The sequence below is a fragment of the Portunus trituberculatus genome, chromosome 18 (genome assembly GCF_017591435.1).
Source record: "Portunus trituberculatus isolate SZX2019 chromosome 18, ASM1759143v1, whole genome shotgun sequence".
Taxonomy (NCBI): Eukaryota; Metazoa; Arthropoda; class Malacostraca; order Decapoda; family Portunidae; genus Portunus; species Portunus trituberculatus.
In genome coordinates, this window is record NC_059272.1 from 20,566,635 (window position 1) to 20,585,985 (window position 19,351).

Sequence of the window (19,351 nt, forward strand, 5' to 3'; positions counted from 1 at the left end):
ATTGACATTACTAATGAGATTACATTAATGAAAGACACTTTTCTGAACAGCTCAGTTTTCCCTCTACTTACTGAAGTGAAAAATTCGTTAAAACTTTTGATTACATAGCGAGTAAATTTAATGCTTTTAATTCAGAGCTGGTTACCATCTCTTTCTCTCGTACAGGTCTCAAAATCGTCCCTACGCCTGTATCAAGATGTATTAGACTAAGTCATTAGACTTAGTCTAATACATCTTGGTCTGTATGTCTGTATGTCTGGTATCCACGTGTGCGTCGCTACCTCTATAATTATGACCTTAATAACTAAAAACTTAATATTATTGTCCCCGGCACTACACTACTTCATATAATTTTAGCTCACGTATTATGAATTTATCTCGTAGGTAAAAGTCTCTCTCTCTCTCTCTCTCTCTCTCTCTCTCTCTCTCTCTCTCTCTCTCTGAAATTAGAATATGTATTTTGTACCCTGATAAGGCTGGATGATACACGGCGAAACTTTGCTTACGGTAGCTCAATAAACCTCCTGAGTAAAGATGGTGTTTTGGGTGCCTCAACATATTTCCAAATAAGTACTCTCTCTCTCTCTCTCTCTCTCTCTCTCTCTCTCTCTCTCTCTCTCTCTCTATATATATATATATATATATATATATATATATATATATATATATATATATATATATATATATATATGACTCTCTAAAAGGGATTACTGACTCCCCTGTATCATGATCCTTGGACTCCTATAACTCCATACCTCAAGAAGATCTTTGGAGTACTGACAAGTGTAGTAGGTGTAGCCGAGGCCTGTATTAACGTTATCTGTTATGTTACCTCTCCAACCAGTTTGGAGCCCTCACCATGTCAGTGTTGATATTCATTCACTCACTGCATCAGCCCAAGAGGGACTGGCTCCTTCGTGTGCTACAAGACATGTCCATGACCAAATTGTCAAAGTACTCCAACGTTCAGGCTATTCATGTTTATTGTGATGGGTCAGTCAATGACAGCAGGTCCGGATGTGGGCTGTTCATCCGTGACTACATATCTGCCAATCATTACACTGACACTGAGGTTTCCAGGCGGCTCCCTGCACACATGTCTTCCACTAGGGCAGAACTGTATGCTGTTCTGGAGGCTCTCCATATTGTGGAGCCTCTCCATAAGAATGTTTATTTCTTTGTTGACAGTCAGGCTGCATTTGTATGCTCTACAGTCTACCTCCCCCATGAACTGTGATCCAGTTGATAAATGTCTTGATCTCATCCACGCCCTGGAAGGTGCTGGTGCCACGGTCCATTTTACCTGGATACCCTCTCATGTGGGTGTCCTGCTAAATGAAAAGGCCTTGCTCAATGTGTCATTCAAGACGACACAGTGGACCCTGGCACTGAGTAGGTACACTCTGGGCTATGTTAAAAGAGTACTATTAAGGACTTTGTACATAATAGCATTAGTGATCAGTTGGAGCTTTAATTGTTGCCATAGAGGCAGTGGCAGTAGTTTTCACCATGCACGTGTCTCTCAGAATTATGCTTACATCTATGGGAGACACGCTGCATCACACGACAGGGTGGCAATGAGGCTCAGATTAGGTTATTAATACTTTTGGGAGGTTAGCTTCTCCTAGTGTAATCTGTGTGCTATGTGCTGCACTAAGGGGACACAATCTGCGTCATTATGTCACATAATGTCCTCTCATTTCTAAATTTAGGCCGCACGGTAAACATGACTTGTATACCCTCATTGACCATCTCCTAGACCTAGACCAAGGTGGGAAAACTACGGTAAGTGGAGCGCATGCGGCCCGCCAAAGGAATTCATAAGGCTTGACAAATGTTAGTAAATTTGAAAGAGCAATTTAATAAACAATACCAAATATTATTGTGAGCATTTCATTTTCTTCCCTCAAGTGTGTACATGCGTTTGAGAATGACTTTTTCTTTAGAAGCCTTTAATTTTGAATTTTAAATATTAATGATGTTGGCTTGATTGATATAGTATGCGGCCCTATGAGTGTGATTTTTTTTTTTTATGTGTTCTAGCACTGAAAAGTTTGCCCACCCATGTTGTATTCAATTATTAATGCAGCAATAAATGTATCAATCAATCAATCAATATATATATATATATATATATATATATATATATATATATATATATATATATATATATATATATATATATATATATATATATATATATATATATATATATATATATATATATATATATATATATATATATATATATATATATATATATATATATATATATATATATATATATATATATATATATATATATATATATATATGATGTTTCTTCTTTGTATCACATCAATATTATGGATACAAAAAAAAACTAAGAAAAAACAAGCAAATTGTTAAGTAAAATAAAATAGAAAGAATTGAGTGCTCGCGGTCTCTCCGCTATGAGGACGCGGCCGAGCATCGCCATCATTGTTGTGGAGGTGGTACTTGTCTTCACGCCGTGTCACTAACACCTGCCTACGTGTAGCTGTCAGTGTCGTGTGTTTGAAGAATTGTGAAGTCTGACCATCGCATCTACAGCATATTGTAGTGTGGTGAGTGTATCAGTGGTGTGGTAGTAAGGTATATTGTGGTGTTTGGCCAGGGCAATCTTGCCCTTGGTGATGGTGGCCACGTCCTGTGAGGCAAGGCCAAGGCTGCAATTCTCTCATTACCGAGCCTTCCCACACCTCAGTGTTCACTAGCAGTGTTCCCTTGTGTATTAATAGGTTTAAATTACCTAACTACTGTACTTCCATTGTTCACTATTTCTTTCCCAATGCGCAACATTGGATGCCATTGAAATAGATTAGAATATTTCGACCAGTATTTGACGGTCGGTTAGAATTTGTATCCCAGGCTGGCTGGGGCCGCGACCTGCTGGTATGATGAAATCGTTTTGTTACCGTTGCAACCAATATACAGGACGTAAGTTAACCCTTCACAGGATCCACATGTGACTTGCCGTTTCTAACAATTTTTAAAATATAAATATTGAAGCTGGCCACGTGGCTCTATTTCCTTTTATTTATTTATATATTTATTTGCACCTACTCCCTACAATCTTGGGACATGGTGAGAAAGCGTTATTTTCAGATGGGGCTTAAATATGGCCAAATTTCACTTCTTACCAACAAAAATCATTAGAGAGCTACTGCTGCAGTTATGATGGGCACCATCTTTCATACCTCAGAAATAAAATATCCTGAAATCTGTGGTCAAAATCTTCATAAATAAATTTGTATTGTATACCTACTTAGGGACCTAACCTTATCCTACCTAAACAGAGATATATTGGCAATGCTCCAGCAATTAGAAAAGGTTTAGTTTTCTCATTATGTCACTATACACGGTATCCGGTTATTTTACCCGCAAACCAATTTGCCTTACTGTAGAGTCACTTGGCTGCAGGTAATTTCACACACATTGTGGAGTCATCGTGCCCACACTGTGGAGTTATTTCACCAACTCGTGGGCCAAGACAAAGATATAGTACAATACGCATCAAGGTAGACAGGTTTAAATAACTCTTGAAACATTGTATGAATTAGTTCCTGATTCCCTGAAAAAATTAATGTGTGTGTGCTCATGCATGCTCATTTACTGTTAATATATAATCTTATATGGTAATAAATTTCATGAGGTGTGGGATCTTATTTCTATATTTAGCACATGAATAGGACAAATTTTTCTTTCATAATTTTTAATTTATTGCTATCAGGTAAAACACAGTCGGATAAACAGCACCCATTATTTCAACATGTTCATATTCATCCCATAAAGTCAGTATCAATGACATTGAACGTTTGGATGAATTGACTCTTGTATGTGAGTGAAATGTCTTGTGGCTAATTGGTTTCCTGGTCAACATGGCCCCTGACCACGACGGCCCTCCCCGATGGCCCCATGTTTACCACGACGGCCCCACACCAAATATTAGGTTATTGTCATCTTAAAGCTTAGTTCACACCTTTCTCATCTTTACTGTCACTAAATCATCTGTACTTACGTCGAAACATCTGCACCTTACAATTTTTACTATCACTAGAACATGCCTTAAAATCTGTATTCACTAAAACCGATAACCAATAGCCAATGCTGTCCACTAGTAGTGGCTTTCCTTTCAGTGTGGCACCTTGAACAACCTGAAACCGAAGATCAGATGAGTTAACTGAGGTTTGAGATATATCAGGAATGGGTTCATCTGCAATCACACCGTCTTCATCCTGATAAAGTACATGAAAAGAACTGCTGATATTGAAGTCTTGGTCAGCTTGTATTTTGTGGTTCAGGTTAGGAGACAAGGCAGAGGACAAAGATAAATCCATAGAATCGGTCTGATTCCTGTTTTGGAGCTGTATGACACGACATACAATGCCAGTCTGGAAGCTCCAGTTCCCCTTACTGAAGCAGTCTATAGTCAGAATAGCTCACAACGTCTGTGTTACCATCTAGAAATGCAGAAACTTCTTTGTTATTCTTTGTTCCTCCATTATCATCGTAGTAGTAGTAGTAGTAGTAGTAGTAAATTCCTAGCATAATACAGTAAGGTCCCGGGTTACGTCGGTCTCGAGTTACGTCAAACTTGCACTTACGTCAGTCCACTATAAGGCAATTTAAGATTTTAAAAAATTGAAAATTTATAAAATCGTAAAGCGGGTTTATTGTTATTGTTGGCCACCAGGCGTCACTAGTGGTTATCCACCACACCGCCCACCTCATGCTTGAATACAATAACACTCTACGTACCTCAGTTCCACCACACCGTCACCCCTGGCAAGAGTGTTCCTACATCTGCGTTTGCTGACTATCTTAGTATCTTGCTCAATGGCACCAAAAAAAAAACTCCTGAGTGATAGCAGTGATGCTAAGAAAAGGAAAACCATTACGCTACAAGAAAAAGTGGACATAATTAAAAGACATGAGAAGGGAGGCAGCAGCTGTGTGTAAGGGAGTGAAGAAGAAAATGGGAAGCCTGTTACCATGACAACGGGAAGGTTGACGACCTTGAGGGCTCACGCACCTATCACAACAATAACAACTCCGGAGCCTTCGCCTGGGCCACACGACACTCGCAGCTCACTTGCACCGTCTGCGCTTGTCTGCTGATCCCTATTGCCCTTTCCTATTGCATTTCCTTCCCTGCTGCCCACGTTTCTACTCCCACCGCACTGCACTACGCTCCCAGCTGTCCATCCTGGGCATCACAACATTCGACCTGCCCACCCTCCTGGCGGCCTCAGGCGTCCACCCCTCTGGCAACATGCAGTCCTTCACGTTCGCGGCCCTAATCAACAACAAAAACAAGCTTGTGTTTCATATTCCTACATACTTGTAAATAATATAACAATATAACCTTTTACTTATATAACGCTTCTACTCCTACCACACTCCACAAAGCTCCCAGCTGTCCGCCCTGGGCGTCACAACATTCGACCTGCCCACCCTCCTGGCTGCCTCAGGTCGCCCCTCTTGGCAACCTGCAGTCCTTTGTGTTCGCGGCCCTAATCAATATATTCCTATATAGTTGTAAATAATATACCAGTATAACCTTTTACTTACTTGAATAACCATAAAAAATTATTGGTTGAAAACTCGATAATATGCTTTGAAAGTACAAAAACTCGAGTTACGTACAAAATCGACTTACGTCATGTTTCAGGAACGTAACTCTGACGTAACTCGGGACCTTACTGTACATATGTTGGTACTTTACCACCACCACACAAACTCATGAGCAGGAGTCATACTGCAGTGCATGATGGCAACCAGTCACCACTGTGTCACAAACTACACAAAGTGCAACAGAATGTTCTGCAGAGGGCTGCATTGATGTCACCATCACTAATGAGTCTTGTAGAATAATGTTTCTATAAACAGACCTGTGCTCGTTTCGACCTTGCTCGGTGTTGGTACGACGATTGAGCTCATGTTTCATTATGTTAACACATTAACCGTGGATGGCAACTCAGCGTTCCTGAGATAGTGTTTTGTAGTATGGAGCGTTAAAAACCAGTGGTGTATCCTGCACATATAGTGCATATACGTATACAGGGTGTAACATGACTGTAAATATTGAAAGAGAACATGCATTTCTAAGTAGAAAATGTTATATACACACATGCATTTTAAGGTTTTGTTTATCTGTAAGATGATTTAAAAATTTCTGAGAGCTGCGCGATACTCCATTGTGATTTTTATGAGGTGACGATGACTTACTGGCTTGCTGCAGCAGCCGGAGGTGCTACTTTGCTAAATACTGAATGTTTTAATGTTATGTTTTGCAATCTGTGGAATGTTTCAGTATCTTACATTTAAGACAGATTGTATTAACAAGCATGCAATTTACTGATAAACATTGCATGGTAACATTATTGCGGTGATTAAAAGTAAGTAGGGCTACACAGGCAACCTCCGCTTAATGAAGGCTCACACAACGAAATTTCGCTATAACGAAGGTTTCATTTTACTATCATCTGCCCGTTTAACGAACACCAAACTTGCTTTAACGAAGTTTTATCCAGGTAATTTTTTTCCAAGTTTGAAAGGCCTGCCAAATCACGCAAGCCGACAGGCTTTTGAATACACCAGCGCCTCTCGTGGACAACACATACACCACTCACTCCCCCTAGTTCAAAATAATAACAGCGTCAGCAGCAGCTCGTCTTCCCTCGCTCAATTTACCACCAAAACGCTCTGCAATGTCGCCTAGCATTGCTAAGAAGACCAGGAAGTCTCTTACTCTCAAAGTGAAGCTGGATATTATTCACAGACACGAGAGAAGCAAGAAAACTAACAGCATTGCTAGCCACCATCTTGACACCATCTACTGTCTCTACTATTTTCAAGTTGCAGACTCTATTAAGAAGGCTGGTGAGACCATATCTTCCTTGCAAGCTAAAAGAACATACTGAACTCATGACTACAATGGATAAATGTGGAAATGTGGTACATAAGTTTTGTATGATACAATGATGTGCACTTTATTTACATTACACAGGTTGCCGGTTAGTGTCTTTCCCGTTTCACTCTCCTTCCCTTCATAAATTTAAGATCTTCAACATTATAAAATTACGTACATACATACATTAGTGTACATTATAATGACTTAGATTAAACTGCCTAAATGTTTAACTTAATAGTTTTTACTTTCATTAAACCTTTCACTGTACTATGAAGCACACTCGCTTTGTTTACTCTCAATAGAAGTTCATATCAGGGGTTAAACTTGTTATGATCGGTTTGCTTAACGAAGTTTCGCTTAACGAAGGGTGTTTTAGGAATGTAACCCTTTTGTTAAGCAGGGGTTGCCTGTACGCACAGGCAACCCCTGCTTAACGAATCGGTTACATTCCTAAAAAAAACGTTCGTTGCGCAAATTTTCGATAAGCGAACCAATTACAACAAGTTTGACCTCTGACTTGAACTTCCATTGGGAGTAAACAAAGCGAGAGTGCATCATAGTACAGTGAAAGGTTTAATGAAAGTTTAAATTATGAAATTAAACATTTAAGCCGTTTAATTTAAGACTAAGTCATTATAATGTACACTAATGTATGAATGTATATAAGTAACTTTATAATGTTGATGATCTTAAATTTATGAAGGGAGGGAGAGTGGACCAGGAAAGACGTTAGCTGGCAACCTGTGTAAGGTAAACAAAAGGTGCATCGTTGTACTGCATATAAAACTTATATACAACATTTCCACAAGGTTTTCCATTTTATCCATTGCAAAGTAACGAGTTCAGGTGGTTCTTTTAGCTTGCAAGGAAGATATGGTCTCACCAGCCTTTTTAATAGAGTCTTCTAACTTAAAAAATAGTAGAGACAGTAGATGGAGTCAAGATGGTAGCGAGCAATGCTATTAGTTTTCTCGCCTCTCGTGTCTGTGAATAATATCCAGTTTCACTTAGAGAGCAAGAGACTTCCTTTTCTTCTTAGCAACGCTAGGCGACATTGCAGGGCTGGTTTCTGGGCATTTTGGTGGCATGTTGAGCGTGAGATGACGAGCTGGTGCTGGACCCTGTTTTTGTTTTGAACTAAGAGCGGGGAAGGGTAGGGGAGTGCGTGGTGCACTTGTTGTCCATGAGAGGCACTGGTGTATTCAAAAGCCTGTCGGCTTGCATGATACGGCGGGGCTTTTAAACTTTGAAAAAATTACCTGGATAAAATTTTGTTAAAGCAGGTATGGTGTTTATTATAAGAGCAGATGGTAGTAAAAGAAAATGTTTGTTGTAACGAAATTTCGTTGTGTGAATGTTCATTAAGCGGGGGTTGCCTGTACTCACATACTACGTGAGACAGTAACTATCATTGGGCGAGGAAGGAGGGGGAGGGATGGGGGAGTGGGGAGTGACTGATTGGTTAATACAATCTGTCTTAGTATAAGATGCTGTATTAATGAGTATAATTTCAAACCATCTTACAGATAAAAAAATATCGTCATGGGGGCCGTCGTGGTCAGGGGCTGTCTTGACCACAACCTGGCTAATTGTCTTGTGGGCAAAATTACTGCATACTATGCACCCAAACTATATATTTTCTTTTGCTTTCCAGACTGAGGATATTTGTAGTGCTGCATAGCCAGAATCACTCCAGGTTCGTAGGAAGGCAAGTTTAGTGCAATAATTTTTTATTAGTATTTTAAAGGAGAGAGAGAGAGTGAGAGTGAGAGAGAAAATTATCTGTTGTCATTGATATAAAGGAATATTAGAAAGATCTCCAATTCTACATAAGCAAATGCACATCAACAAAGATAACACATATGCAGAGGGCTTTGAAATTATGGTAATCAGGACAGAATTTCTATAAGTAGTATGTATTCAGCAAGTTGCCTGCGCCACTAATGGGCGGAAGCTGAACAGCGCTTCCCATACACTCTTCAAGTGTGCCTACAGGTGTAGGCCTTACCAAAAAAAAAAAAAAAAAAAAAAAAAAAAAAAGTAACACCTCCAGTGGCTTTTATATATGATTCTTAATGTGTGGCTTTGTCATCTGTTTAATGCCACTTCTCAACTTGCCTTAGCCCTCTGAAATTGAAATCACTTGCAAAAATTGTAAAGAAAAGGAAATAGCACTATTTTCCATTATGTTAACGCCATGAATTGTGAAAATAAATGCTAGAATTTTTATAATACAGTATTTTTTAGTGCATATTATGGCATGTTTGGTCTTTATTCATTGGAAAGATGCATCACTATGTACATCTATGGTTGTCTACAGTCAGAATGTTTAATGGACAATGGGCTTACTTTCTATATTGGATGAGTCTTTCAAGCTCCCAAGAATATAAGTCTCATGCTTTTCCTGTCATGAGATGGAGGTTAGTAGGTTAGTGATAATAAGAAAACATTGTGGCATTCCAGAAGTCAGGCATTAGACTATCCTGTATTAGAAACTTGCTTTAGAATACATACAACAGGTAAGTGAGTGAGTGTACATTTGTGTGTGCATGTGTGTATGTGCAGCCATGGTTTCCTGCATGCATGTGTGTGGTAACAGATAGGGTTGGTCCACTATGGTTGAATATTTCAATATGAACTGGAAAAATAAAAGTTGAATCTGTGTATGTGAAGTGATTGAATTGGTGCTATTCGCAACTAGGCTTGAAACGCCTTGTATTCTTTTTGTTCCTTTTGTGAAGATTACATCCCATCATGAGAATGAAAGGGAACAAGATTACTTAGTAGAAATGGAGGAAAAAAATGTGAAAGTTGTGAACTGCTGTTCATGTTTTGTGATGGAATCCCAACAGTTGTGATTTCACCATTTTGTGATTTTCAAGGAAGTACATGATCTACACAAAGCTGTATCATTTGCTGTACTTTATATTGGCACTAGTGTTGTATGAACAAATAGTGTGCAGCTCCTCATATGGTTGTCTACAGTCAGAATGTGTCTTGAAAATGCCACTCAGACCAAATTTATCTCGTTGAATTGGCCTTTTGAACAACTGGAATGTTGAAAGGAAATAGTAATGAACATTATAGGATTCTTTAGTCAGAATGGTTGAACAATGTCCTCTGAAGAAGTGAAGCAATTTGAAAAAGTGATGACCATATGCCATTTACTTTTGTTGTAAAACAGCAAAGGATTCACTTGCTCTAAATTAAAATTGAAGTTCAAGCTCGATACAGAAAGTAAGGCCAAGTAAGGATTTTGAAAACGGAAAACTGTTATAATTATAGATTGCATTTCATGGCTGTTAAGAAACAGTAAAAAATGATTTTCTGCTGTCTTTTATATCTTCAGTTAACACATGTTAAATTGACATTTCATCATGGATGGAAAGATGGATCAATCATGATGTAAATCAGATGGAGACTGAATAGTAGGATGAGTCAAGAGGAAGAAATATCACAGGATGTTGAGATAAGATCACCTGCAGGATAAACCACTGAACAAGTCACAAGGATCAATTACAAGATAAATCAAGGGGAACATTAAGATACAGGGTGAGTTATGGAAAATAATAGGCTGGGGCGACTCAAGAATTATTGCATGATTCAAGAGAACTCTCAACATGCAGGAGGAATTAAGAAGAGAAAGAATATGAAGTTCAGGATCAGAAACAGTATCAATGAAGGGGAAAACTTTTCAAGACCAGTCACAGGATGTGTCAAGAGGAGAATCAATCACAGTGAGTCAAAAAGAAAGATCAGCAAGTGGATTTGCCAAGAGGAGAATAAGTTTCTAGATGAGTAATGAGTAGGATCAATCAGTGGATAAATCAAGAGGATAATTAGCTACAGAGTGAGTGTCTAGGATTAGTTGATGGAGTAGTCAAGAGGAGAATTAGCTGTAGGATGAGTGAAAAGGAGGATCAGTCAGTAGATGAGTCAAGTATAGAAGAATTTGCCTAGAACTAATCAAGACAAGGATCGGTCAGTGGATTAACCAAGAAGATAAGTCAAGTGGACGATCAGGCAACGAACGAGTCTGTTAGAAGAGAATCGGCTTTTGCAGGAATAAGAATGAGGATCTGTCAGGGGATGAAACAAGAGGATGAGTAAATAGGAGAAAGTGTCAAGAAGGCAGTGGATCAAGGAGACTTTTATAGGTAATGATAACCCACTGGATGAATCAAGTGGAGTTGCAAGTGATTGAGTTGAGTGAAAGTTGAAAATAATACAAACACTCTCTTGGGAGTAGTGATGTCAAGTGAGACAAGAGAAGCATCAGTTTGTGGATGAGTCAAGAGGAGAGAAACAGCCCATTCATGAGTCAAGAGGAGAGTCAAGAACACTCATGAAGGGATGATCTATCACTGGACAAGTCAAGAGAATGAAATATGTTACTTAATGAATGAAGAGGAGGATCGAGTACTGAAAACATTATGAGGAAAATCAGTCTGGATAAATGAAGAGTAGGATTGGGTGCAAGACAAGTCAAGAAAACTGGTCATAAGAGTCAGTAGAAAAATCAGTCCCTGGACAAATACTGAGGATTGGCCACTGGGTTAGTCAGTGAGTCAAGAGGAGGATTAATAATGTCAGTTAAGTGGACAGTCATCGAGTGGATTAAGTGAAAAGAAAAGCCAGTTGGTATGAGTCAGAATGAAGAAAAAAGTGACTCTGAAATCAGACAAAAACATTGAAATGAATTTGAATGCCAGCTGCAAGGAAGGTGAAGCAGGATGAGTCCTTGGATAAGTCAATAAGAAAATGCAACTGAGTCTAAATGAAGTTGGATGATTGGTCCAAATGACAATCTATCAGTGGATGTTTTCACTGGGATCAAGATGTACAGGGAATTGTAAATATTAAACAGTCATGTTCATTGTGTGGATGAGTCCAATGGGTAATTGAAAAGAAGACAAGGCAGTGAATAAAGGAGACTTTATAGATAAGGATAATTCACAAGATAAATCAAGTGGAGTTGCTAGTGATTGAGTTGAGTGAAAGTTGAAAATAATAAACACTCTCTTGGTGATGAGGTTATCAAGTGTGATATTCAGCTGTTGAAACAAGACACAAGATTAGTAGTATTTTTATTTGTTAAAAAAAAAAAAAATATATATATATATATATATATATATATATATATATATATATATATATATATTGATAATGACAAACAGTAAACCCTCTCTGATTTGAGCTAACTTGGAAATGAGTTGAATGAGCCAGGTGTTCATTAAGTAACTTGCACCATGTTTTTTTAAGGCCTTAGGAAGCGCTGTTCACCTTCCGCCCATTAGTGGCGCAGGCAGTTTTATTTATAGTGGTACCCATATTTGGGCCCATATCACCACCCAAGCTCATCTTGGGTGTAACCACCTAGAACCTGGGTATCATGGTGACATGTAGGTAACTTTAAACCACTCGACAAATGGCAAAATGTTTAAGGCTGTACGTGATGGGATTCGAACCTACACGTGGACGTCTACCCAATCCCATGCTCACCACCTTATCCAATATGCCATATATTCATGAAAAGCTCTTTCCTATTTTGTTCTTTATTACTATTTATGCAAACTTTGAAGCCACTATTGTATTCATGAGTTGTTTATGTAGTAGCTGTAAGTATCCATTATCAGCAAAGAGCTGCATAGATGGCAAAATTTTATATGCCTGCATACTAAATTACATTCATAGTAATTTTTTTTTTATCTCGCATAGTTTTGATAATTGTGTTGTAGTAGTTGAATGACTTGGCTACTGAATCTAATGATGTAAACCACTTTTGAGCTTTTGAGTTAAGTGGAGAAATGCAAATATTTTTTGAAGGTGGGAAGGTAACATTGCTAGTGCCTCAGTTGAGCTGACGTACCAACCAAACTGTCCCAAATAGGAGAAATTGAGCCAATTTTGTCATCTGAATGGATTGATATATACTGAGGCTCAGACAGTTCAAATTTCACTTTAGATTAAGGGAATTTATATAAAAAAAAAAAGTTTGAAGCAGGTTGAATTATCCAAAGCTCTAATTATATTGGTTCAACTCAAGAGATTACTGTATTGTATTTTTTTGTATTTTGTCATATAATGAAATAATTCTAGGATTGAAAACTTGCTTAGTAATTGAAATACATCACTATAACCACTAATGAGTGCTTGTGTTGCTTACACACTGAGCAAAACCTCCTAACATTTGTGAAAACACAGCACAGCTTTACATTGCCTAGTGATGAACCAAATGGCACACATCTATATTTCAATTCACTCTTTGTGCTTGTCACCTTAAGATGTATATTTTATTGTTAAATATATGTTAAGTAGCCTTTTTAGTGAGTATTTCAAGTAAATTTTCTTTCTTATTTGTCTATTTCGAATATTGTGTGGGAAGAAATTCACCTGTGATGTGATAAACTTTATGGTAATTTTGGATGCAGGGAATGCTTTGCTGTGATGTGAAACTACAAATACCAGATCCTCATCAGAAGCTTGCCTTTCCAAGTTGCAGAAAGGTGCCATGCAGTAAAAAATGGAACAATTAGTTTTTAATGCATTTATTCAAAGTGTATCTTCGATCTTCCAGTCCTCATACTTGGCCATCACTTTCTTGCAGGTTGAACAAGCAAGTCATCTATTACCTAAGGAAAGATATGAAGAAAGTGTATCTTGATGCTTGGATTGAAAAGACATAGCTGTGAACTTATGATGCAGTGGAGAAAGAAGGATATGAACTTTACGTGTTAATAGCAAAGATGAAGAGACAAATTGAAGTACTTGAGATTGATTAAACAAGGCTTGTTGAATTTACTCTTACTTGAAATTATATTTATGTCTCATTTTGTATATATATAGAAGAGTGGATGATAAATGGATAACTCTGTGCAAAGAGGAGGTAGAATGTTGGGGAAGTTATATGGAAGTAACAGACCTCCACCTAGTGATTGGAGGTTTGGAGCCTCAAGAATGCTTGATAGTTCACGGGCATTCAAAGATCCTCAAATACAAGGGAATTCACGACAGCATGGAGATTTCCGAATGCAAGAATCAAGACTACTTCTTGAATCAAGGATCGAATCAAATTATTCACCTCCAAGAATGTCTGATGTTTCAGAAATGCAGGGAAATGAAAGAATTCCTGAGAGGGTGCGTGGAGGTCCTCAGCTTCAGAGAGAAGTCAGAGCACATCCAGAATCAAGGATACATTCAAGTCATAGAGTGCAAGGAAACTCAAGAATATATGAAGACTTACCTTTGCATGATCAGCAAAGGTCAAGATCAAATGCTGTTGCTTATGATTATAATCATCAACGTTCTGATGAACACAGTCCATTGAAAGACACTAGTGTTCCACCAAATTTTATTATGAATTCAAATGAGAACATAAGACCAGGGAGGAGTGTCTACAATGTCCAAGACGACAGTATAAGACAGGGAGTTTATGATGCTTTACCTGGGTTACCAAGTGATAGTGCTGGGAAAAAGAATATAGGTCTTTTGCCACCGAAAAGTTATGGTCCATTAAGTGGAATACCTCCTGGGCCAGGTCACATACTGACACCTAGTCTAACATCTTCAGGACCTCAGACTGTCGATGGAATTAAGTCTGTGGGAAATAGAAGTTCCTATCCAAAGGAAAAGAGCTCAAAAGCTTTTGATTATCTGAAAAATTGGAGACTCAAGATGAACTTGCCAACTGATACATTTTTACTTGAGAAGGATGGTGCAGTAGGAAATCAGCAAGGTCATGATATTATGGCTCCTCATGCACATGATGATTGGTACACACAACCTCCTACCGCAGAACCAAGGGTTGGAAGGGCAAGCATTGACCCAGAATGGAACAATTCTGGCAATTCATTTGTTGAGAAGGATGGCTATGTGGAACGACCTAGCAATAAATATGGAGAAACAAGGTATGGTGTATATAATGAACCAGCAGCAGCATATCCTCGAGATCAAATCCTCGAAAGTGATAGAGCTAGTAACCAGCCATGGAAGTGGGATGAGGAAGCATCCAATATCCAAAATCAAGGGGCTAAAAGAAATTATGAAAGTATGTCCTCAGGACAGGATTTTAATAGTGCACACAGAGATAGCCATTATCTTGAAGATGAGATGTTGCAGTCAAAAAGATCAAGGTTGTCTCCATCTCGGATGCAAGATAATAGAGAAACTGTAGAGCATTATGCACCAGTGGCATCACAACAAGGCCTGTCACAGAATAACCTATCATATAATGATAATGCAAAATTTAAAATGAATGCTAATGAACCATTTTATGAACCACACAATGACTGGAAGACATCATCATTTCATAGAAGACCATCTGTTAATTCTAACAAATTTAGACAATCTCGATCTCCCCAGGATACCAGGAGTGAAAGTATTGGCTCTAGACACAAGTTATTTCCAGGAGAGATGAAAGGAGTAATGACAAGAGAAGGATCACAACCATCTTATTCTCAATCCAGAGAAGTGAGAAATCTGTCTCATAACATGGCACATTCACAGAGGTCACCAGAGCCTTTAGGAAGAGATAGATATCCTGAGTCTCACCTTCAAGATAGAGCACCCAGGTTAATTGATCATGGAAGGTCTCCAGACCTTAATCAGAACCCTATGAATCAAGGGAGACCACCACCACCCAATGAAATGTTTATGGCTTCTGATCATTACTCACTGGATATATCTCCAAGGCTATATCCCAGATTAAGGTCAAACAGGTCTCCAGTGAAGGTTAAATCTCCTGGACCAGGAATGAGAGGAAGGTTGCCACCCTTCTCCCATAGTAAGTCACCACCAGTGGCATCCAGAGTAAGGGATAGGTCATCACCATGGAGAAAAGGGAAGTCACCTGGACTTGGAAGAGGAAGACCTCTTGGACCAGAAAGGGAGAGGTCACCAGCACATGTAGGAAGAGTGTCTCCTAGAGCAGTAGGAAAAGGAAGATCGTCTGGACCTGGTGGGAGAGGAGGGCTGTCTGGACCTTCTGGAAAACAAAGATCACCTGTAGCACAAAGGATACCAGGCCCTCCAAGAAGAGATAGGTCACCAGAAGTTGCAAGGAGAGGAAAGTCACCAGGACCCCTTAGAAGAATGAGATCACCTGTCTCTCCAAGAAGGAGAATGTCTCCAGGTCCTCAAGGAAGAGAAAGGTCATCACCAGGACCTCCAGGGAGAGGTAGATCATTAGATCGTGGAAGATGGAAGTCTTCAGGAAGACCATTGGACCACTCAGGAAGAGGAAAGTCGCCAGAACTTCATGGAAGAGACAGGCCACTAGGATCATCTGGAAGAGGGAAGTCACCAATACTTGTAGGAAAAGGAAGATCACCTATACATGCTGGGATGGGCAGATCTCTTGGGCCTCCAAGAGGACCAACATCAGGGTCTCTAGACAGAGGAAGATCACCTGGAAAGTCACATTCACATTCTGGTAGGAGGGCCACTCAAGGATCACTTGAACGAGGAAAATTATTACCTGAGTCATCTAGGAGAGGCTCTTCCCCAGGGGCTGGAAGAGCCAGGTCATCAGGAACTTCTGGAAGATCCAGGTTACCAGGGACAACTGCCAGAGACAGGTCACCAGGATTCCATGGGAGAGGAAAGCAAACTGGTGCTTCTGATAGGGGGAGATCTCCCAAGTTACATATTACAGGTAAGCCTTCTAAACCTATCGAGGACAGTTCTCATGGTTTGGTGCCTCATCACTCTAGTGAATATCAGGAACAGCTTAGATCTGGAAGTCCAGGTGCTCAAAGGAGGTCTGCCAAAGGTCAAACTAACTCTCCAAATCATCCTCCTAGAGGAAGATCACCAATGAAAGGAAAATCTTTTGGAGGAGTGAGGACAAGATCTGATTCATTCTCACAAACAAAGACAAGATCTGTTGTGAAAGAGAGATCCGAGAGACTTGGTTCCAGGTCTGCACGGTCTCCAGTAAAGAGATTGGCACCAGGTCATAGAGAAAAAAGTGAAAATCTTATAGGACATGAATATGGAGAATACAATGATAAAATGGAGAGATCACCATACTTTGAAGAAATTTCAGTGTCACCGAGATTTTGGTCTCCCACAAGAAAAGGAGCGATGAATATAAGCTCTCAACGTGTTAGGGAAAGGTCGCGGTCTGTAGATGGACTTCAGAGAGGGTGTTCACCTGTCTCACCTCAGTCTGGGGGATATTCAGGCCGTAATCTCTATCCACAAGAGGCATTCATTCCAGAAAGAGAGGATCACGTGCAACAAGATCGTGCTACGCGGTTTTACCGTGAGTGCTCTCCTATATCAGTAGATGGCTATGCAGCTGTAGGAAAGGGTAATTTAGAAATTGAGTTGAAGGGCCATGGTGGGAGCCAGCGAGAAAGATTTTATTCACCCTCAAGAGAAGTGTCATTTGGGGCTGGAAGGAGTAGTGTGGAGAAGATTCATAGTACCAAAGGTAACTGGAGAGAACATGAAAAAGACAGAGTCAGCCAACATTATCATGGAAAGAAAGGTGCAGGGGATAAGGTTTCAGATCCAAAGGACGTGAAAAAAGTCAGTGGTAGTAAATTTTCTGATGCTGATATACGAGGAGGAACATTGTCAGATGAGGAAGTAGATGATGAGGACTTACGGATTCACTTGCTACGTCTTCGAGAGCAAAAAGTGGAAATGAAGTTAATGAAGCTAGAGGAAGAAAGCAAAGAAACAGAGTTGAAGTTGTGGGAGCTAAAGAAGAATCGTACAACACCAAGAGGAGAAAGTCCTATTGGGAATGAGAGGAGGCTCTCTGAAAAGGAATCTTTTCAGCCACGTGGTCGTAAACAAGAGCCATATTCATGGAAAAATCAGCGTCTACCATCTCCTGAACAGGAACGATACCATCGACAGCACAGACGGTTCTAACATTTTAATGTTATTCTTGAAGCAGTGATAGCCTTTCATTAGGCTTCTTTATATATATATATATATATATATAAAAAAAAAGTACAATGAAAAAGGCATTAGGATTAGGATGGAAAATTATGTATCAGACCTATGTTCTTCTTCAGCACAAAATATGCAAAGTCATGTATGAACATCTGTTTATGAGAAGTAAGTTAAAAGATCATAATTATTGTTTGTTGGTAGTAATAATGAAAGCCATGTGAAACCTCCCATGACTGCCAGTAAGTTGTGATCCATTGTAAGGACTTAAATATAGTCTGGTAACTAGAGATGTGTTGCTTTTGAATAAGTTTGTGTAGTGAAATTTTAAGAACTTTACAGATGTGAAATTTTATGTTCATGAAGTGTACACACACACACACACACACACACACACACACACACACACACACACACACACACACACACACCGCGTAGTGTAGTGGTTAGCACGCTCAACTCACACTCGAGAGGGTCCAGGTTCGAGTCCTGGAGGCGGCGAGGCAAATGGGCAAGCCTCTTAATGTGTATCCCCTTGTTCACCTAGCAGTAAATAGGTACGGGATGTAACTCGAGGGGTTGTGGCCTCGCTTTCCTGGTGTGTGGAGTGTGTTGTGGTCTCAGTCCTACCTGAAGATCGGTCTATGAGCTCTGAGCTCGCTCCGTAATGGGGAAGACTGGCTGGGTGACCAGCAGGCGACCGAGGTGAATTACACACACCTCTGGACCAGAGTAGTTATGAGCACACAAAGTGGTTAGGTGTCTGCAGCCATGCTGATGCACTGCCATTTCCATGTGGTATTTTCACAAGAATTACAGGTTAAATGAGGTATTTTGGGTACCTCCTATATGAAAGCCCACCAGTTAGGGAACCGTTATCCCAAGTGTAGGCCCTTCCTACACTTGGACTGTAGCCAGGATTCAAACCTACACGCTTTGGGATCCCACGGCTCTCAAAGCACACCTAGTACCACTCCACCACACACACACACACTTGTGGTTCTCATAAATCCATCTTGTTTTTTGCTTCTTGTCTATTCAGTGGCCTGGATCAGGAAAGAGAGTAAACCAGGTCTGTTGTCAGATATGTTACATATATTATCACAAAAAACTGACTTGCAATGAATCATTTTATCCCATAAGGCTTACAATCACACGAGGAAATGTTTGTGATTATTGCTGTCTCAACTACTCTCTTTACGGGATGGATATCAACCAAGTGCAGTTCAGGTTTCTTTATCTGATTGGTATGGAAGTAAAGGATCATTAAAAATAGCAGAATACCTCTCAGAACATAGGCCAGTACTTCTTAGAAAATAGATAATATATATGCAATTAATTCACAGGTATCAAGCCATATGAAGTCCCATTATTTCCCTTTGCAAGCCTTTCAGATTACATTGTTGTTTTCTGTATGACAGATCTATACACTGCTCTTCTTTGAAAGATTGTGTAACAAATGCATACATGTATGTATGTATATTCTTTTTGTTGTTTGCATATGTGACTATT

General features: G+C 39.4%; 1 protein-coding gene across 11 annotated transcripts in view; it reads left to right on the forward strand.

Annotated features, from left to right (window-relative positions):
- Nucleotides 1–2,418: 2,418 nt before the first annotated feature.
- The window catches only part of LOC123505917 (D-aminoacyl-tRNA deacylase-like), a 27,344-nt gene continuing 10,411 nt past the window's right edge, over nt 2,419–19,351 (forward strand). For 7 of the 11 annotated variants that reach the window (XR_006675313.1, XR_006675315.1, XR_006675317.1 and 4 more), the window contains exons 1-2: nt 2,419–2,585; nt 8,589–8,630. Coding sequence is in view for 2 of the 11 variants with exons in the window: in XM_045257776.1 (XP_045113711.1) it covers nt 13,796–17,818 (4,023 nt within the window). In the remaining 9 variants the exon portion in view is untranslated. Of the gene's footprint in view, nt 2,586–8,588; nt 8,643–13,541; nt 17,882–19,351 lie in introns of those variants that run through there. The other 4 variants (XM_045257776.1, XM_045257777.1, XM_045257778.1 and 1 more) reach the window with 4 other exon arrangements.